General features: G+C 43.5%; 1 protein-coding gene across 3 annotated transcripts in view; it reads left to right on the top strand.

Moving 5' to 3' along the window:
- The window catches only part of GLDC (glycine decarboxylase), a 192,215-nt gene extending 190,012 nt beyond the window's left edge, over window positions 1-2,203 (top strand). For 2 of the 3 annotated variants that reach the window (XM_029614136.1, XM_029614144.1), the window contains one exon: window positions 1,418-1,561. In XM_029614136.1, the coding sequence (XP_029469996.1) occupies window positions 1,418-1,561 (144 nt within the window). Of the gene's footprint in view, window positions 1-1,417 lie in introns of all 3 variants that reach the window. The other variant, XM_029614128.1, reaches the window with a different exon arrangement.
- Window positions 2,204-22,852: the final 20,649 nt, after the last annotated feature.

Below are 22,852 nucleotides of genomic sequence, written 5' to 3'. Positions count from 1 at the left end.
AGAGGCTTATTACAGCTTATTCCTCCTCTACAGCCACCGGTCGTGGCATGGGACCTCAATGTCGTACTTGCACAGCTCATGCACACTCCTTTTGAGCCCTTGCACTCCTGCAAACTCAGATACCTTACATGGAAAGTACTTTTCCTAGTAGCCATCACGTCTGTTCAGGGTGAGTGAGTTATAGTCCCTTGTGACCTACACAAGGTTCCTCCATGACTGGGTGGTTCTCCGAACTCACCCTAAATTTCTTCCTAAGGAGGTCACTGATTTCCATTTAAATCAGTCCATAGTCTTGCCCACTTTCTTTCCAAGACCTCACGCTCACCCAGGTGAGCAAGCTCTGCACACCTTGGCCTGTAAGCGTGCTCTTGCGTTTTACTTAGACCGCACTACAGCCCACAGGAAGGCCACCCAACTTTGTCTCTCTTGATAAGAACAAACTTGAGAATGTGGTGGGCAGACTGCATTGCATTCTGTTACCAGCAAGCATGCCTTCCACTACAGGGACGAGGGAAGGCACACTCAGAGAAATGGCAACGTCAGTAGCACACTACCGTTCAGTACCGATTGCTGATATCTGCAGGGCTGTGACATGGAGCGCTCTCCACACCTTCGCAGCTCACTACTGTCTGGCAAGGCTGGAAGAAAGGATTCAGTCTTTGGCCAGTCTGTCCTAAGAAATTTGTTTCCAGTGTAGGAACCCAACTCATCCTACCTCGATCCGCTGTGAATTTCAGGCTGCCTCATCCTTGCCAACAGCACCCCAGTTGTGCCTGTTGCACATGTTTGGTGCTGCTTTGCCTCATACCTATGGCTCAGCCTGTAGCTTGCTATTCACCCATATGTGAGGACTACCATCCTTCTTGTCCTGGGAGAAAGCAGAGTTGCTTACCTGTAACAGGTGTTCTCCCAGGACAGGAGGATGTTAGTCCTCATGAAACCCGCCCGCCACCCCATAGAGTTGGGTTCGTTACCATTTTCTTATTCTATTTTTTGGTTGTACTTTTTGCTACAAATGAGACTGAAGGGGGACCCCATGTGGCCACAGAGTTAGTGGCATGCTGGGCGTGCTCAGTGTGCCAGTCAAAGTTCTAGGAACTTTGACAAAAGTGTTCTATGACAGGGCTCCATCTGATGATGTCACCCATATGTGAGGGCTAACACCCTGGTGTCCTGGGAGAACAAATGTTACAGGTAAACTCTGCTGAATCGATGATTCAGTAAACCCCACTCACATGTGCCTACCTGAATTATAGGCAGGGCTTGTGGTGGACTTAAATTGATCAGTCTGAGCGAGTGTGTGCAACAGGAGACAATGGTTCTAGCAGTAAATTCAAAAGTGGGAACCGTGGGATTTTAAAAGGATTATTTTGCAATTTCTGAATATACATTTTTGTTTTTTTCCCTCCCGGCTTAGCCTTTTGTGAAACCAGACAGCAAATTCTGGCCCACAATTGCTCGAATTGATGACATCTATGGAGATCAACATTTAGTCTGCACCTGTCCGCCGATGGAAGTTTACGAATCACCCTTTACAGAACAACAGAGAGCATCATCCTAGCTCTTTTCGGCTTTTAGTACATCTTGGTTCCTCAATATGTGTGCTTCCCACCCATCCCCAAGACTTAAGAGGAGATTTACATACTGTATATATATATTTTTTATGCCCTATAGACAAATTGCTGCTAAGCTAAATTGTGAATACAATCAGTTAGGTGGAAGCAATTCCTTTGGAAAGCTGATATAATTCAGTGCCTCAGTTTCCGATGGTAACATTTGTCTTGATTTAACACCCTTATCGTATGCTCCCAAATCTGATCATCTAGTGCAGGCCCACTCCTTTTATGAGAAGTGATTAATTTTTCAAATCACTGAGAAGGCTGAATAAAAATAACCTCTCCTCCCTTTCCATAGCATTGCCCAGTGTTCCCTTCATACCTCATCTCTTTTGTTTTCTTGGGGGGCGGGGACGGGGACAGAAGAGTGTGGCAGGGCTTCAGGCTCTCAAACGTTTGCTAGCTAGAAAATCTTATTGCCTAACTTGGAGGATATAAAAAAATGTCTCATTTAAGTTGTAAATTAGGACACTTGTCAGTTATTATATGCTTTTAAATAATTCAAATTTGTACAAAAAATGTAATTGTTTAATACATCAATGTTACATATTCAAATAACTACCAAAAATAAAACAATTCTACCTTTGTCTGAGATTTTTCATTAGAGGGTTTGCAATCTTAAGAACATAAGAAATTGCCATGCTGGGTCAGACCAAGGGTCCATCAAGCCCAGCATCCTGTTTCCAACAGAGGCCAAAACCAGGCCACAAGAACCTGGCAATCACCCAAACACCAAGAAGATCCCATGCTACTGATGCAATTAATAGCAGTGGCTATTCCCTAAGTAAAATTGATTAATAGCCGTTAATGGACTTCTCCTCCAAGAACTTATCCAAACCTTTTTTGAACCCAGCTACACTAACTGCACTAACCACATCCTCTGGCAACAAATTCCAGAGCTTTATTGTGCGTTGAGTGAAAAAGAATTTTCTCCGATTAGTTTTAAATGTGCTACTTGCTAACTTCATGGAGTGCCCCCTAGTCCTTCTATTATTCGAAAGTGAAAATAACAGAGTCACATCTACTCGTTCAAGACCTCTCATGATCTTAAAGACCTCTATAATATTCCCCCTCAGCCGTCTCTTCTCCAAGCTGAATCTTTTCTCTTGACTGTCTTCTGAATCATTTTCCTGGTTTTCTTTCTGCTTTAGTCTCCTTTCTCCATCTTTTACCAAAATGTATCTCTTATAAGAACATAAAATGTTAGGTCAGACCAGAGGTCTGTTGAACTCGGCATCCTGTCTGACAATGGCCAATCTGGGTCACTAGGAAGAACCCAGCAGATCCCAAAAAGTAAATCCAGTTATTTCCAGGGACACGTGGTAGACTTGGTAAAGCCATCTGGCTAATAGTGAATGGACTTTTCTTCTAGGAACTTGTCCAAATCCCTTTTAACCTCAGCTATGCTAGATGCCTTGATCGCATCCTCCAGCAACATATTTCACAGCTCGATTGTGCATTGAGAGAAAAAAAAATACTTTCTCCAATTTGTAAAATCTAGTTAGCTTCCTGGAGTATGCCCTAATCTTAGTACTATAACTTCCCTATTAGCCTGTCTGCCCCACTCATGATTTCAGAAACTTCTGTCATAATCCCTGTCCTCTTTTCCAGTCTGAAGAGCCCTAACCTGTTCCTCCTTTCTTCATCTCAGGTCTCATTTTCTTATCCAGTTGTGTTGTCCAGCACCCCTTAACTTCTCCCTGCCTTCCTTTTTGTATCCTTTCAACCTCTAACCTCTTTCTCCCCTCTCTTCCTCTTAACCTTACTTGGCTTTCTCAACTCTCCCCCTCTAGCTCTCAACTGTTTCTAAACCCTCTACTTTCTTGCTTTATTCTCAGCTTTCCATGGTCCCTTCTCTCAGTGCCTCATCTACCTCTCTCGTTTCTACCTTAGTCTGTCATGTTCCTCCCATCCTTTACTCTTATCTGCTAGTAGCAGAATGTGACATGCACATGTATGTGCATTCACTGCCCTGGTGCCTGCTAGTTCTACTTGCTGTGCCTATGCTGACTTTCAGGAGCCGGTACTACAAGGGGTTTGGAGGGGTGGGACTGAACATGTGTACACGTGCTCCTTCAGCATCCCGTTCGTACACTGTCAACTACCTTCTGCAGTCATTAGCGCCAGGTGACCAAGGGATTGGGGTTTTTTTGTTTTATAGGTAGGGATCTTTGTTTTTAGTGTGTTAACAAATTTTTTATTGGGAATTTAACAAAAATATTTACCTAGAAAAATGGCAAGTCATTTTTTCCATCAGTTTACCCTGTTTTTGTTGTAATCAACACTAAGTCCTAAAAATAAAAACTGAAAACAACAACTGGCAACAAATTCCAGAGCTTTATTGTGAGTTGAGTGAAAAAGAATTTTCTCCGATTAGTCTTAAATGTGCTACTTGCTAACTTCATGGAATGCCCCCTACTCATTCTGTTATCTGAAAGTGTAAATAATTAATTCACATCTACTCATTAAAGACCTCTATCATAATCCCCCTCAGCTGTCTCTTCTCTAAGCCGAACAGCCCTAACCTCATAGGGGAGCTGTTCCATTCCCCTTATCATTTTGGTAGCCCTTCTCTGTACCTTCTCCATGGCAACTATCTTTTTTTTTGAGATGCGGCGACCAGAATTGTACACAGTATTCAAGCTGCAGTCTCACCATGGGGCAGTACAGAGCCATTATGACATTTTCTGTTTTATTAACCATGCCCTTCCTAAAAATCCCTAACATTGTTTGCTTTTTTGACTGCTACAGCACACTGAGCTGACTATTTCAAAGTATTATCCACTATGATGCCTAGATCTTTTTTTGTTTCCTGGGTGGTAGCTCCTAATATGGAACCTATCATCATGCAACTACAGCAAGGGTTATTATTCCCTATATGCAACACATTGCACTTGTCCACATTAAATTTCATTGCCATTTGGATGCCCAATCTTCCATCCAGTCTTGCAAGGTCCTCCTGTAATGTATCACAATCCGCTTGTGATTTAACTACTCTGAATAATTTTGTATCATCTGCAAATTTCCTAACATTACGACTTGTATTCCTTTCCAGATCATTTAGTGAAAAACTGTTTTAGTAAAGAGAAACGAGTTGACAGACAACCCGGAACATGAGATGTGTGTTTTCTTATACATCCCCGATTCTAAGTTACAAAAGTATACAGCTTGAATTCCCAACCCACCGAATGCTCTCGTACTTTATACCACCCCCTTCCCTGTTCAGCAGCCAACCCCCCCCCCCCCCCCCCCCCCCCCACTTGATCCATTAGTAACCATTTCCTGCTGTTGACAAGTCCACCAGAAACAGAGCCCAGGCGTGATGTTCAGTCATTAAGTATCCAGCTTCAGGAGCGATGTGGCAATGCCCGCAAATAGTCCTCCCAAGTTCGTAAGAAGTTACGGTGGTGTTGCGGTGAGGATCCCGAGGCCAAATTGTCCATCTGTATCATCCAGTGAAGATAGCTTCGTGAAGTCCAGAAAGAGGGTGGGTCAGTCTCCCTCCAATATAGTAAAATAACCTTTTTCCCCACCTCCCAGGCTTTCCTAAGAAACAGACAATTGCCCCCCCCCCCCCCCCCCCGAATAAGTGGCCGGGGAATGCAATCAGATAAAAGCATGTATGGGGAGGTGGACAGCTAATAAGGCCCGCAAGTAATCCACAATCTTCACCCAATATTTTTGAAGGAAAGGGCAGGCCCAAAAAACATGAGACAATGTCCCGGCCGCTAGGTGACAGCATGGACACAGTGCAGTGGAAGCCAGCCGGGCATGATAGGCAATTTTGGGGGAGACATAAGCTCTCTGCAAAAATTTGAATTGCATTTCCCTAAAGTACATATTACCAGTGACCTTAGTCATGTTCTGCATACAGGCTGAAAAAAACCGCTAGAGGTACAAAGAAGTCCCCATCATGCCCCCAATGCTCCATGGATGTAAGATACGTGGCCTTATAATTAGCCTCTAGTAACCCTTTGTAATATACTGATAAGGAGGGAGGTTGCCAACCTTCAAGTTGAAAGAAAGTATCCAGGGCTAGAAAAGGAGAAGGTTGCTTGGTGGTGGGTGCCAGGGAATGAATATAGTGCCGAATTTGCAAATAGCCAAATAAGCGTACCCCTGTCAGCCCATATATTTCTTTCAACGTGTCGAAGGATAATATGTTGCCCTTGGCATCCAGCAGATGACCCAGATGCGTAATGCCCTTTTGCCCCGATCCTCGCAGGCCAGTGTAGTGAGAGCCAGGCAAAAACTCTAGGTTCCCCCTTATGGGCAAAAGATAAGAGCAGATTCTGGGTAATCCTAGATGGTTAGTGAGAAAATTCCAAGCTTTCCAGAGGGGCATAATTAAGGGGTCCTGCGCCAGTACAGAGGGCAGAGCCACCCATGAGAACAAATTTAAGGTCTAGGGGGGCTATCAGAATGTGCTCTGCCATGATATTGACAAATACTGATTCCCCTAGAAGCCAATCTCGGACCAACCGTAAATTAGCCACCATATTATACCTGAAGAGGTCTGGGGCTCCCATACCCCTGAACCCCCACTTCAATTTTAACCAGGCAAGGGGAACACAAGCTTTTTCCCCCTGGCAGAAGAAGCACATCATCCTATCGACCTTCCCCAAATCCTGGCACTTGAGTGAAAGTGGGAGATTTTGCAGCACAAATAGCCATTTAGGCAAGAGAACCAGTTTGAACAAGTTAATACGGCCCCCCAAAAATACAGGTAGGTGCCGCCAAGTGCATAGTTTAGTCTGAGTGACTTTCAGCAACCCTGTAATGTTAAGATCATACATGGTGGACAAATCAGTTGACACGTAAATCCCAAGGTAGTTAATTGAGTTCCCCACCCACTGAAGGGGGAAAGTACCCCGCTAGCATTCTTTGACAGTATTTAGAAAGGCCAGGACCTCCTACTTTCCCCAGTTGATTCGCAAACCAGAGATCATACCAAAAATGGAAAAAAGCTCCAGCAGAGCCAGCAGAGATTTCTGGGGATCTGTCAGAAATACTAATACATCATCAGCAAAGGCAATGTACTTAAAGATCTCCCTCCACCACTCATGATGAAACTGTAGACCCCGTATGGTAGGGGATTCTTGTTTAGCTAATAACATAGGCTCTAAAGTGAGAAGGAACAACAAAGGGGACAATGGGCAACCCTGGCGCGTGCCTCGCAACACCTGAAATGGTGAGGAATGCATCCCATTGACCAATATAGAGGCCGCCGAACAGTGATAAAGTAACTGAATGGCCTGAAAGAACCCCCCCCCCCCCAACCCCATTAATTGAAGCAAGTGAAACAGAAAACCCCATTCCACCCGATCGAAGGCCTTTTCGGCATCTAGACTGGCAATAAAGAAGTGGTGAAGACCAAAACTGTGAAGGATTTCAAAGGGGCATGGGATAAATACTGTGGATCCATAAAATCTAGAGGATGTGAATGAAGAGAAGAGGCATGGGGTGGCTTGTGGGAATGACAGCTACTACCTGGAGATTAATATCCTTATTCAATAAACATACACACGGTTAATGCAACTCCAACATTGGTCTATGCTTCAACGGCAAGAGGAAGTGTGGAAAAAAAGGATTTGCCTTTACATAAAAGCATGGGAGTAGCTTGCTTGTTACGGCGGTTACTACCCCAAACCCAAAATGCCTGATACTTCACTTTCAATGCATATCCAGCATAGCTCTCTGCTTCAACGGCAGGGGGAATGAAGAAAAGATGATTTATATTCAGACAACTACCAACAAGTTCTGAATTACATAGTCTGGGTAAAACAAATACGCATGGGTGTAGCTTGATTGTTACGGCGGTTACTACCCCGAATCAAGCCTGATACTTCACTTAGAATACATATCCAGCGCAGCTCACTGTTTCAATGGTAGGGGGAATGAAGAAAAGAGGATTTGTATTCAAACAACCAACAAGGACTGAGTTGCACAGGCTGGATAAACAAGCGTGGGAGTAGCTTGCTTATTATGGCGGTTACTACCCCAAACCAATTAGCTAGATACTTCACTTAGAGGCAGCTCCAGCACTGCTATCTACAATGGCGGGGGTGGAAGAGAAATAGAACCAAAAAAGTTATCTAAAGGGACAAGAGTAACAGAAAAGTATGAAAAAAAAAAGTGTGAAAGCTTGCTGGGCAGACTGGATGGACCATTTGGTCTTCTTCTGCCGTCATTTCTATGTTTCTATGTATATTTCTATGAATATCAGTTCTATGGACATAGCGCCATGGCCGCTGTCACCCGCCGGATGTTCGTGAGGGCATACCGCTTCTTAACAAAGCCCACCTGGCCTGGTTTAATCAAATGTGGCATTATCTCCCCCAGCCTGTCCGCTAAAATGTTTGCCATAAGTTTATGGTCCACATTTAACAAAGAAATGGGACGATACGAAGTAGGCTGTAAAGGATCTTTCCCCGGCTTGGGGATCAGAGTCACGTATACTAGATTGCCCTGAGCCGGGAATTTCCCCACCGTGACCAGAGAATTAAAGACTAAAGGGAAAAGTTTGGCAAGGGGTTCGACCAAATGGCGTTAGAATTATATAATAGGTTATGTATTATGGACAAGATTTATATGTCGTACGATACGATATCAGGAGCCAATGGTAGATGGGAAGTCCGAGGGGAGAGTGGACAGCTGACACAAGGTGTCATGGTGATCCTTTAGTTGAGCCACTGTTTCCTGAATTTTGTCGCCAAACAAATTGTCCCCTGTACATGGGAGGTCTGCCAACCTTTCTTGGACTTCCTGGTGTAGGTCAGAAGACTTGAGCCATGCCCAGCATCTGGCGCTTACGCCTGCTGCTGATATTCTTGAGGCTGTTTCAAAGATGTATGCTGTCCTAACTTCATGCTTTCCTTTTTGAGGATTGCAGTGAGCCCTTCTTGATATTCTTCCGGTAGGGTCTCAGAGAATTATTGGACTTTCTTCTAAAGATTTCTTGAGTACTGAGTCATGTTTAGCTGGTAGGCTGCTATACGTGCCATCAGCATAGAACCATGGAACACCCTTCGTCCGAAGGCATCCAAGGATTTCTGTTCTTTACCTGGAGGGGCAGAAGAATGAGGCCGTGATCTCTTGGCTTTCTTCTGGGCAGACTCAATGACTACGGCTTGATGGGGCAGTTGGCTTTTGTGAAACTCTGGAGCTGATTTAACCAGATAGGTGGCATCAGTTTTTCTGTTCACTGGTGGAACTGTGCCAAGGTGCGTTGTAACAAGTCAAGGAACGGGAGGTGCCGGTGAGAAAACCTTTACCTGATTTTGACTGCTCAAGTTTTGCCTTCGCTGGCCCGTTCCGGCACCAGCCCCGACCGCCGAGCCTGACGTCAGAGGGAGGCGCCAACTACCACCTGAAAAGGCCCACTCCTGCGGCAGAATAGTGGAGGTGCCGGTGAGAAAACCTTTACCTGATTTTGACTGCTCAAGTTTTGCCTTCGCTGGCCCGTTCCGGCACCAGCCCCGACCGCCGAGCCTGATGTCAGAGGGAGGCGCCAACTACCACCTGAAAAGGCCCACTCCTGCGGCAGAATAGTGGAGGTGCCGGTGAGAAAACCTTTACCTGATTTTGACTGCTCAAGTTTTGCCTTCGCTGGCCCGTTCCGGCACCAGCCCCGACCGCCGAGCCTGATGTCAGAGGGAGGCGCCAACTACCACCTGAAAAGGCCCACTCCTGCGGCAGAATAGTGGAGGTGCCGGTGAGAAAACCTTTACCTGATTTTGACTGCTCAAGTTTTGCCTTCGCTGGCCCGTTCCGGCACCAGCCCCGACCGCCGAGCCTGATGTCAGAGGGAGGCGCCAACTACCACCTGAAAAGGCCCACTCCTGCGGCAGAATAGTGGAGGTGCCGGTGAGAAAACCTTTACCTGATTTTGACTGCTCAAGTTTTGCCTTCGCTGGCCCGTTCCGGCACCAGCACCGACCGCCGAGCTTGACGTCAGAGGGAGGCGCCAACTACCACCTGAAAAGGCCCACTCCTGCGGCGCATCGTCGCCGCCGGTGCGTCGCCGAAGCCGCGTGCGCCCAAGGGGCGCGCACGACTTTGTTCAACTTAGTTCGAGTAGTTTGAGTTTGTTTGAGCAGTCAGTCTGTTTAAGTTTTTGTGAGCAGATTGAACTATTTCCCTTGAAGAGTTTTACGGACTCACTGCTTGTGTTTAAGAACTTAAGAATTTCGTTATGCCAGCAAAGAGGAAAGGTAAGATCCGGGTCTTTCCCTCGACACCCCCATCCTCTGCCTCTACTCAGCTGGAAATTAACAAATTTTTGATCCAACTGGAACAGCGAGGAGCTGAGGACTCCGTTGGGAGTACAGGAAATGGAGATCCGGGTACTCCCCAGGAAGAAGCCTCCCTCAGCCCAGACAGCCGTCCACCTCCAAACCAACGCAGTATGGACAATGGTGAGGTTCTGCAAATCCCGTTGGAAAGGGATACAGAACAGGGGGAACCGTTGCTCCAAAACAGTGGAAATCTACTGCAGGCAACTTCTGAATTGTTCAGGTAACCCTTGAAAGGATTTTAGAGGCTGTTAATGGATTAAGTTGTGCTATGACTCGAATGGAGAAAAAAATGGACAATGTAACAGTAGAATTTCAAGGAAAATTCTCAAATGTACAGACCCAAAACATTGAGACGATACGTAGGTTAACAGAAAATGAGAAAGATGTGAAATCATTACAACAAGTAAATGTAGGCTTGATTAAGGACCAGATGGCTAGTGCTAGACGGTTGGAGATTATAGAAAATAGGTTACGGCATCTAAACGTAAGAATAACCAACTTTCCACAGGTTTTGGCAGAATTACCTTATTTGTCATTGAAAAGATTTCTCAGAGAAAAATTATCCTATTCTGAGGAAGATATTCCTCAAATTAATACCTGTTATTTTCTTACCCAAAGGACTCAAGTCCCAGCAAATCTGACCAATTTCCTGGTAGACTCTACGTTAGATGTCGTACATAGGAACACATTAATAGTATCATTTCTTACAGCTCAGGATGTTACTAATGTTATGAAAAAGTACTTAAAAAAATTCCCAACCAGTTTTCATGGCCAAGTGGTCAAGTTATATCCTGATTTGGCACCAATTACCAGGAGTAGACGCAAGGAATTTTTAGCCTTGCGTCAACAAATTGTCTCAATGGGATTCGTATTTCTATTACGTTTTCCATGCAGATGTGAGTTAAAGAAAGGAGAGCAAATTTATGTTTTTCATCAAGTAAATCAATTACAACAGTTTATTGATGCACAGCAAATTAATATAACCACAATTGAAACACCTATAGCAGAATCCTCTCCTACAAGTGTTACATAGACAATTGAACGGCAATGGGTATAGAAATAAAATAGTTGGTTTTTGGAAATTGAAATTCGCTCCTGGAATAATATAACAGAAAATTCGCTCCTGGAATAATATAACAGAAAATATAGCAAACAAGCTCTGCCCTTCAACTATAAAAAAATCTCACACCAATGCCTCCAACAGACAACCTTGGTTCACCAATCAACTCAGAAAACTAAAACAAAGTTTAAGAAAGAAAGAAGCGACTTGGCGTAAAACTCCTTGTGACTTCACCATTTCATCATACAAATCCACGCTATACCAATACAAAGCCCTCACTTCAAAATCAAAAAAAGATTACTTTGCATCTAAGATTCACAACTTGGTCTTTGATTCTAAAGCCCTCTTCGCTTATGTATCCAGCTTCACTCAAACTATACCACGAGAAATCCCCAGCGACTTGACACAATCCAAAGCTGAAGAACTCGCCCAGTTTTTCCAAAATAAAATCAACAATCTTTTAACTCAACTGCCTTCCAATACAGCTGATGCCCTCCCGACATATAATCACCCGACTTACATTAACTCCAGCCTAAACACTTTTGAGCCCATCTCTTCCACTGAGATACAAACCATCCTGAGAAGAATGAAACCTTCGTCTCATCCTGCTGACCACATCCCCACCAAACTACTCCTATCTATTCCTGACTCAATAGCCACATCATTAACAAACATCATCAACTGCTCTCTAGCCCAAGGATCCTTCCCAGATGATCTCAAAATGGCCTCAATCTCACCACTCCTAAAGAAACCCAACCTTGACCCGAAGGACCCCAACAACTTCCGACCCATTGCTAACCTCCCATTCATCGCCAAGATCATGGAAAAACTAGTCAACTCTCAACTGTCAAACTACATCGAAGACAATAATCTCTTCTTTGCCCCACAACACGGATTCCGAAAAAACCGAGGCACAGAATCTCTCCTTATCTCTTTGACAGACCATCTCCTACTGGGCCTCGACAAAGGAAACTCATTCCTTTTGATCTTGCTAGACCTATCCGCAGCGTTCGACACGGTCAACCACGCTATCCTCCTAAACCAGTTGTCATCCATAGGAATCAGAGGCACCGTCCTTTCCTGGTTTAAAACCTTTCTCAACAATAGAGGTTACAAAGTCAAACTCCAAAACAAGGAATCCTCAAGATTTGACTCTACCATAGGAGTCCCACAAGGTTCTTCATTATCTCCGACTCTATTCAATATTTACCTTCTTCCTCTATGCCAACTTCTCACCGACCTCAATCTAAAGTTTTTTTCTATACGCAGACGATATCCAAATCATCATCCCCATCAAAGACACATACTCTAATACTCTTGACTACTGGGAATCATGCCACCAAAAAATCAAACAACTACTCAACAGTCTACACCTCATCTTAAATTCCTCCAAGACTGAGATCCTTCTTATCTCACCTGAAAACAACACCAACAACAGTACTCTTCCCACAATCTCCCTACCACACAAACTAGAGACCTAGGAGTGTTAATAGATAACCGGCTAAACTTCAAAGCACACATCAACAAAACAACCAAAGACTGTTTCTATAAACTCCAGGTCCTGAAAAGGATAAGACCTCTTTTCCACGCTCAAGACTTCAGAACGATCATCCAAGCAGTCATATTTTCGAAACTGGACTACTGCAACTCCCTATTGCTAGGTCTACCTTCATCATACTCCAAACCACTACAGATGGTTCAAAATTCAGCTGCCCGTATTCTGACAGGCGCAAGGAAAAGAGACCACATTTCACCCATCCTGAAAGAGCTTCATTGGTTACCCGTATACTTCCGCATCATGTATAAAGCCTTAACTATCACCTATAAAACTATACATCAACTCACCACTCTCGATCTCCAATTCCCTCTCCAAGTACATAATTCCACTAGACCTACCAGAGATGCATATAGAGGTTCCCTCCTGGTTCCCCCAGCGAAAACGACCAAACACATTACCGTAAGAGATCGTGCCACCTCCACAGCTGGCCCTCTACTGTGGAATTCCATTCCTACAGACCTCAGACAGGAGCCTTGCCTCCCAAATTTTAGGAAAAAACTTAAGACTTGGTTATTCAAGCAAGCCTTTCCGGACACAACTCAATGACACAATCCAATAACTCCTAAATCACCTTGCCGTTTGTTTATAACATTTATCTATTTTGCATACTACATTTAAATTGTATATTGTTTAACCATTTTCTATCCTCTTTTCTATTTTTCCTACTCCAAGTTTGGCCACCTTGTTAAATGTAACTGTACCTTCTGTCACCACAGTTCTAGTTCTTTGTTCTTAAGTTCTATGTATTTTATTGCACCCCCATTCTATGTAAACCAGCAAGATATGTTTTCATGATTGCCGGTATATAAAAACTCTAAATAAATAAAATAAATAAAATTTCAATTTCAATATTAAATCTCCAGGTTTTTTCTAGTTTCCTAAACCTAACCTCCCTTGTTTCTTCTTTTAAGGTATATTGCAATTTACAATGAATTACCTTATAGAGTTAAAGCTATTTGAAATCCACCTTATGGAAAGAAAAATTAAAAATTTCCATAAAGAGAATCTGAAAGATATTGCAGTATGATATGATATACTAAATATCTGATTGTTTTTTTTCTTTTGTTTTGTTCCTGTATTTGTGGATATATTTGAATTTTCACTGTTTTATGATAAATATATAATTTTTCTTTGTTAAAATTAAATGAAAATGATAAATAAAGAATTAAAAAAAAAAAATAAGTCAAGGAACACTTCATGTATTGGAATTGCCATCACTTCTTTAGGAGCATCCACAAATTGCAATACCTCAAGCAGCTTGTGCCTCAGTTTGTAGTTTAAAAGGGATGGTTTCAGACATCTCTTTAATGAAGTTTGCAAATGTGAGGTCTTCAGGAGGGGAGCGGCGGCGTACTTCTGGGGGTGAAGGCTTTGACAGGATTTCATCGGAGTCCTGAGTGTCAGAGGAATCATCACCCCAGGGATCATATGGTGTCTCTCCAGCACCATGCGGGCCTTCAAATGGAGGTAAGGGTCCAAATCCAGCCAGATCTGGAGGTGGTACCAATGGGAAGGATGGAGGTACCAACGCAGGTACAGAGGACGGCGATGGCATCGATGGAATCGGCGCTTTTGGTGGCTGTCAGGGTTGTAATAGACCCAATGGTCCTGGAACTGGCTCCGGCATCAGTAACTTTGTTCCTCATCCGAGGACAACAGAATGGGGATCGGTGTCTGTGGCCTTGGAGGTGCCGATGGCATGAAAGGAATAGGCACCGATGGTAATGCACTGATTAGTGATTCCAGGCGCTCGAGGAGTGGAGCCAGCATGGTAGGCATCGGATCGGGTGTCGGCAAGGGAGCTGGTGCCAGTGGAGATTGGAAACCCCAAAGTGCCTTAAGTACTGCCTCTTGGACCATCCGGTCCAATTCCTCCCGGAAGGCTGGGGTTGGCAACTCAGTGACTGGGGTTGGAGGCTCAGAAGGCGTTGCCAAAGGGTCCACCTGTATCAGTGGAGTCCCAGCTCCCAACACCGGTGCCGGTGGGGAACGCCTCGGTGTCCCAGATCCAGAGGGGGATGGGGCCCCTTCTCCCCAGGACTTCTTGGCCGGTGGCTCTGTCGATGCCAATGGCTTGTCGGTGCCAGCATCAGAAGGCGGCTCACGTTGATGGCGGTGATGGTGCTTTTCCTGATGCTCGGTCCGGTCCTTCTCCGGCACAGAGGAGGAAGATGTCGATGCCTTCGAACGTGAAGAAGCTGGTGAAGGATGGTCACCGGTGTCTCGATGGCGCTGAGACGTCGATGGTGACGGAGTCGATGAAGATGAAGGCTTTTGACCCGATATAGTCTTGGCTGGAGTAGACAGACTTACACTTGAATAGGTGTTCCATCTTTTCCAAGCGAGCCCTGCGGCCTTTTGGCGTCATCTTGGCACAGCTAGTGCACCGTTGGACGTCGTGAGTGGGCCCCAAGCACAAGACACAAACATCATGAGGGTCCGTAATGGACATGGTCCTCGGGCACTCAGGGCATTTTCGAAACCCGGTCGCCATTTTCAAAAAAGAAGGGTGACGCGTGGTCGGTGGCCGTCAGGCACAGTTGAAAGCACCGCCGGGAACCGACCACAAAGGACGAGGTAAAACTTACCAGCGTCGACAGAGGTCGGTGGGGACCCCAAGACGGGGAAAAAGTTTGAAAATTTTAAAGAAAGTTTCTGTGAGGAAAATAATTGTGAGGAATTCTCACAGAGCTCCTGAAAACCACGAGGCTACTGCTGTGTGGAAAAAAAAGAGACTGAGGGGGACCCCTGCTGGATGCACGGTTGGTGGTATGCTGGGCATGCTCAGTGTGCCAGTCAAAGTTCTAGAAACTTTGACAAAAGTGTTCCGTGATAGGGCTCCATCCGACGACTCCCACATGTGAGGACTACCATTCTGCTTGTCCTGGGAGAATTAAAAAAAACAAAACAGAAAAAAAGAGAGGGTTATATGTCCATGCAGTAGCTTGGAAAGAGACAGACTGAGGGGCTCAATGAGATAGTGTGTGCGAGAACCTCTTTGCACGCTCAATAGTTTTTACTGAGCTCTAAGAAAATAGCTATAGTGAGGTTGATTGACATCATCTACTCTTCATGGCTAATTCAGCCCTGCTTGTTAACAAAGGATATACGTTTTCATACCCAATTCCACCCTCAGTCCCCTGCCTGCTCCCCCCAACTCAGGTCCAAAGAAATAATCCAAGAATCCACAAAAAAAAAAAGTGAGGCCACTGCCCAAACAGCCAGCTGTCCAGGTCCCCTTAGCCTTGCTGGGCAGAACCTGGCCACTCCCATCTATTAACCTGGCTCTCTTATGACCTGCTTTGTCACCAGGCTTACTCAGTCTCTCAACTCTGTTCCTACCACTGCTTTCTTTATCTGAATGTAATCTGCTCTGAACTGGCTGGAAGGCAGAATATAAATCAATCTGACCCAAGCATGTTTCATAAGTGCTGGTCTTCCTCACCTCTGCTGGTAGACTTCCTCTGATTCTTCCAGTCCTATATATATATATATATATATATATATATATATATATATATATATATATATATATATATGTCAAGCCCTTTTGTATTGCTTACCACAAAAAAGTTTTGTAACAACCATACAGCCACCAAAAACTAGTGAGGCTGTTTAAAAAAAAATAAAAAAATCTCATCCCCCCCCCCCCCCCCCCCTTAGTGATTAACCCAAATATGTTTGCTTGTGCCGGTTCCCCCATATGTACCACTGCTATTAAGATAGTTGGTTTTTTTTTTGTTATGCTGTTCTGTATCCATGACTCACTGAAAGCCCCAAATAGTTATACTGCTGCTGTTAAGGTTTTAACTGTGGCTTTTTTCAGGTTACCCCAGGGTAGTTATGGTTCAACCATACCAGAGCAATGAAACCCTAACACTGCTACTAGGATTTAACCAAGTTGTACCTTCACTGATTAGCCCAGTAGTTCTCAACCTTTTCCCCATCGTGACACACCTGACAGGCCACGCTCACATGTGTGACACACTGCTCATTACAATTCACGGTGGAAATAAAAAGTAAAGGTCCGGTAATTATTTTTATTGTTTAAAATGACACAAGGAAAAGATACGTATTCTGTTTGAACAGAAATTGCATAAATAGTAAACATCCCATACCAAAACAGCACCAATTTCCAGCACTCAAACAGTAGCCACCTTCAAAGAAAAACTGAAAATATTACACCAGGCCTTCAAACTCCAATACTTCTATTAGGAAAATGGACCAAGTCAGGCTGCTATAGAGCCCTACACAGAAACTACACGCCAGCAGAATATCTTACCTCAGTCACATGTGCAGACCCTCACCTAACAAAGAATAGAGAGACCATAAAGCATAAATAGGAACATGCAGACAAAAACTGAACTGGAAATCACAACAAGCCAGAGCGACTGTATGCAGTGTAATAAAGGAAAAAGAGAAACTTCACAAGTCCTCATAAAACAAATCAAGAAATATAAAATCAATAGCAGTAAAACAATAATAAAAAGAACAGATTATTTCAAAACAGCTGATGAATGGAATATCCAATAATTAAAAACTCATATCAAAAATTGCTAGAGACCAATAAAATATTTCAAAATAACAGGCACAAAGATCCAATAATGAAAAATAAGAAGATAAAAAATGCTTTGCTCTGCATATCTGGAAACGTTTGATATCCAGGTGCCCTGAGATTGTTTTGAATTAGCAGGAGGAGAGATAGTTTGCTTTCAACTTTCTCCTGTCTCTCACACTGGTTCTCAATCACACACATATACACATGCTTTTTCTCTCACTTATATACACTCTTAATCACACATTTACACACATGCTGTCTGTCTTTTCACACATACACACACAGGCTTTCAATCATACACTTACATACACACTGTCTCTCTCACACACAGACTCTCATTCACACACTTACACACATGCTCTCTCTCTCTTTCTCTCACTTACACACAGGCTCTCAATCGCATACTCTCACCAACACCGGCTCTCAATCACACACAGACACACATGCTCTCTCTCTTATTTATACACAGGCTCTTAATCATACACATGATCTCTCTCACTTACACATACAGGTTCTCCGTCATACACTTACATTCATGCTGTCTCTCTCTTACACAGACATAGGATCTCAAACACATATGCTTGCTCACTCACTCACCCTCTGCACCCACCGAAGAAGCGACAGCAGCAGCCTCTTCCATTTCCTGCCTTAGCGGCAGCAGCAGCCTCCTCCAATTCCAGCCCTCGTAGACGCAAAAAAAGGACTCCCATCCGCCACAGGAGCTGATGATGCTCCTTCTTTTGCTCCATGCCGCACTGCTCTTTTTCGGGCCGATGCTGCCCGCACCAGCATGGTCTCTTCTTCCTGCTCACGTGGTCGCTGCACTCCACTTTCTCTTCTCGGCTGCGGGAAGAAGAGACCATGCCGGTGCCGCTGACTCCAGCTCTCCTGCTACCTTCCACCCAGGCTCTCAGCATTTTAAGCCTGGGTGGAAGATAAGTTCCTATTTCAGCGAGGCAGAGGGCGCAGTTGAGCCAGCGGGGGGGGGGACTGGGAAGTTTGGCGGCACACCTGCGAGTGCTTGGCGACACACAGTTGAGAACTGCCGGACTAGACTATTGGCTTGTATATTCCCGTCCCTCTAGATTTCATAAACCTGAGCCAATATTCAAGCCCGCTCATTTATTTCTTCCGCCTATTATCCTAGCCCTCATTTGTGCTCTGTCCCAGGCATGTTTAAATTTTCAGTTCTGGCTGTCGCCACCTCTGGTGGCAGACTATTTCCGACATCCACCACTCTTGGTAAAAGTATTTTCTCATTTCTTTTGTATCTTCCTGCCTGTAACTTCATAATCATAATCTCTGCTCTTTGAATTTCCTTTTTTTAGGAAAGATTTCACCTTCCTGCACTTTTTCGAAGTCTTTCAAGTGTTAAAATTGTTCTATATTGGGAAATCCTTTGCACTTGTGTTGTTGTAATGGTTGGACTGTGGGGAGCTTAGAACCCACTCCTCACAGTATTGTTGTACATTGATGTTTCTGAAAAGTTAATAAAAATTTTAAACATTAAAAAAAAAAAAAAATTGTTCTATATTGTCCTCCTAAATTGCCTTCAGCAAGTACATTTTGAGCATTCTAAGCCTTTCTTTCTAGGGTTTCTTTTGCCAGGACCTCTATCATTTTAGTATCCTTTACTCCAGGGGGAATTCTGCACACAAAATTTTAAAATTCTGCATACTTTTTATTGTCAAAATAACAAATTTCAGTTTGAGTAATTAGGTACCAACATTCCACAAGTGGAACATTTTTTCATTTACTTTTAATTAATTGCAAATTTTTTTATACCATGTATATACCATATTTGGGTCTAGTTAACCAAGATATATAAAAAGGGGCATCGGGAAATAATTCCTTCAATGAGCAGGATCTAAAAGGTTAAAATGTAATACAGAAAAGTTATTGCTCAAATATGCAGAGTTTTAAATATTTTGAGAATTCTCTCTCTCTGTCTGTCACACACACATACTTTCTCTCTATCTGCGGCCACACTGGGCCTTTCTTCCTTCAGCTACGAGTGGGATAGGCTCCACTTGTTGCATGCTGGGCTTCTCTCAATTTTGTGCAATATATGTAAAGTTTGCACAGGAGGAGTATGCTGCACTGTGCAGTTTTCCCTTCTCTGAACTGTCTTAATATTCTTATGAAGTTATGACCTCAAACTGAACATTTTTTCACAATCTGCCTTGTAAAAAAACTATAACTCGAAATGCATTATAGTAGGATTTAGTTTTACTAATCTATACAACATACTCTACAATTTTATCATGAAAGAACAATTACAAAATATTCATAAAGTAATTAAGAATAAAAAAACCAAAAAGTCTCAATTACATAAGTCTTCCTACCCATTGATACTTGGTGGAAGCTCCTTTTGAAGCAATAATAGCCTTGAGTCATTTAGGATGTGTCTATTAACTTTGTACAGTGGGATGGTGTAGTTCTGTCCATTCTTTTTGGCCAAAGAGCTCAAGCTCTTTCAGGTTGGCTGGGGGTTGTCTATGGACTGCAGTCTTGAAGTCTTGCAACAGATTTTCTGATGGATTTAGGTCTGGGCTTTCACCAATTCACTAGTGAACATTTTTTTGCTGAGCCATTCCATTGTTTATTATTGTGCTTAGTTAATTTTACTTGCTAAAACCACTTTTCTTCCATTTAAGAACCAAAGCAATGTACAATAGAAGGCAGATTTTAACACCCACACGTGGGCATCCATGTGTGAGCGGTTGCCGCCGCACGCCCACACGGATGCAGCGATTTTATAACAAGGCAGATACGGGCAGATACACACGTGGCTATGGGCACTTTAAACTCCCTGCGGCGCACACAAGTCCCATCCACACGTGTATCTGCCCATTTTGGCATGCGTAGGGCTTTAAAAATTCAGCCTTAAATACAATCGAAAATAAATCAAAATACAGAAAATGAAAACCATACTAAAAGTCATAGACAAATCTTAGGATCGCTGTCCTGCTGAAAGGTGAATATTCTGCTCGGGCCCAGGTCTACAGCAGACAGGAACATGTTTTCTTCCAGGATGTGCCTGTACTTTGCACCATCCATCCTTCCTGTTGTCTTCGCAAACCCCCCTGTCCTCACTGCTGCAAAGCATCCCCGCAACATAATGCTGCCACATTTTACTATAGGCACGGTGTTAGGGCGATGTGCTCTCTTACCCCATACATTGCTTAGCATTGAGCCCACTTTGGTCTCATCACACAGCAAAACCTTCTCCCAGATATGGCAGTGTTTCCTAACAAGTACATTTTAAAAGCCCTGTGCCCGCGAATTACGGGGGTCAGGCGCGCGGCCGGGCCCTGCACGCATTTTCAGAAGGGCCACGCGCCGAAGGGCCGGGCATTTGAAAAAGAGCCGGCCCTGGGGGCGTGGTCTGGGTGAGGAGGGGCAGGGCGGGACAGCACCATTCAATGCTGTCCTGGGGAAGCGCGCACGCCGGCAGGCGGAGATCGCTTACTTCTCGGGAGCAGAAGTAATCAATAAAAAAAAACCAAAACGTTAAGTAGCTAGGAAGGGGTTAGAGTTTGGGGAGGAGAGGGGAAAGAGTAGGAAGGTTAGGTAGGGGTATAGGGCAGTTCTCTCCCAGTCTACTCCTTAATCAGAGCGGATTGGGAGGAAATTGAGGAAGCCCAACTCCCGTTGCTGTGCGTGGTCTTTTAAAATCCCCCCCTCCCCCCAAGCCCCGTGGAGGCCACTCGCCTGCACATGTGCTTACGGATGTTAAAATCTGCCGTGCTTATGCGTGCAGATATTGTATTTTATAAATGCACATGGATGTGCGCATGCAAGTCTTAAAATCAACCCCTAAGTCTTTCTTTGCAAATGCTATGTAGTACCATCATGCATCTTTTCTTCAGCAGTGGCCACCTCCTTGCCACCCTCTCATACAGGCTACTTTTGTGGAATAATTTTGAAATTGTTGAACAGTCAATATTTTCCCTAGTGTCAGCCAAACACCTCTTTAGTTTTTTTTAAAAGTAATCTCAGGCCTCTCAGCCATCTTCTGCAGCAGATTGGAGGGCTGACCTGAATGTGGTAGTGTCTTGGCGGTGCCGAACTACTTCCATGTTACAATGATGAACCTGACCGTGGCCAAGAGGTATTCAAACATTAACATTTTCTTATAGCTGCTTTTCAGTTTGTACCTTTGAATAACATCCTGGAGTTCTTACAGCAGCTCCTTATTTGGAATGGTTTGCCTTTTGCTACAAATTTAGTTTATACAACAGAAACAACTTGATTCTTCATCTAGGTATATTTGCTCATCTAATGTAACTGGACACAGGCAGGCTCTGTTTAACTTATTATGGGCCCTTGCTATGGCAATTTTTTGAACCTGAGCTAAATTTGGGTTTGATATGACAAAAAGTACAAAGACTTATGCAATCAAGATTTTTTTTTTATTATTATTAATTACTTTTGGAATATTTTTATAATTGTTTTTTTTTCACAATAAAAGTGTAGATCAGTGGAAAAACTCTAATACATTTTAGACAGCATAATGTGAAAAATGTACAAGGGTGTGAAGACTATGACAAGACATTGTAATTACTAGCATCTCGTTTGACAGTTTCCAGTTCTTGCCCTTATAATTGATTTATGTAAGATGCCTGTTACCATTTCTTAGTAGAACTCATCTATTATGAATCTTGATACCAAACTAATATTGTCTGAACAGAGCAGATGGGTTTTGTTTTGCAGTGATGTACAGTATTTGCAGAGAATGGACAGGTTTTACATTTCCCCGTCAGAGTGTGGAACTCCACTCTCCTGTGTGACAGGGAGACAACTTTTCCCTTTGTGCTGTCTTAAATGCTACTTTATTGAGTTGTGTGGTTACTGTACCTCAATCTTTTCTTTACTCCTATGAACTCGGTTGCTGATAAGATGTAAGGTACTTCAAATATAAAAGCCCAAGACTAGATTTTTATCAATATGAATCCATGAAAGCTCCTGCTTCATTCTGGAAAAAGGCTGGAGGACATATAACATTCAGGTCAGCAATATCTGCCCTGAATGTTATGAATCTATGAGGGTTGTTTGCTAAAACTACTGAAGATCAGAACAAAATTTTGTATGCGTACCTATCTATAATATATTTTAGTATAGGTATGATACAACTAGAAACAGGGAATATACGTACGGTATTAGTACATAAGGACTGTAGTCTTCCCAAATTACTGTCTGTTGTATGCTGGAGACCCCATATGATCCCTGGCTCTTTCACCACTTAGTGGCTAGAGCCCTTCTGTGCTTATCCTATTCTTAACTACTACTCTTACTTCCACAGGAAGTCTGTTCCATTCATCCATTCACCACATGCTGTGATGTTTTTTGATGTTGGAGCCTCTGTTCCCAAACCACTGCTATGGTTGGTAGGGATTTTATCACCACTAAATGCAAAAAATAGTTCAAGATGTTCATTCACAAAACCAAATAAGATTGACAGTTTCACTTTACTGTAGGGATTATGAAATCTATGGACAAGTAATTAATGCAAAAATAAAATTGAGCACCATAATCTGAGTGCTGGTTCTCTAGCCTCTACATGCCTTGCAGGAGGCTCCTGGAGAACTGGAGAGAAAGTTACATGATCAACCCAGCAGCAGGTCTGCATGGTTACTATCAAAGGAGCAGAGTGTTCTGGTGTGGGTCAAGACAAAAACATTTATTTACTACTAACCTGCTGAGTCCCCATTATAGAGGCTACAGTTTGAGTTCAAAGCCAGTTTTTTTTTCCATGACACA

Source organism: Rhinatrema bivittatum, chromosome 1, assembly GCF_901001135.1.
Source record: "Rhinatrema bivittatum chromosome 1, aRhiBiv1.1, whole genome shotgun sequence".
Classification (NCBI taxonomy): Eukaryota; Metazoa; Chordata; class Amphibia; order Gymnophiona; family Rhinatrematidae; genus Rhinatrema; species Rhinatrema bivittatum.
The sequence above is the reverse complement of the archived record's forward strand: the minus strand, read 5'-3'. Positions and strand labels throughout refer to the sequence as shown.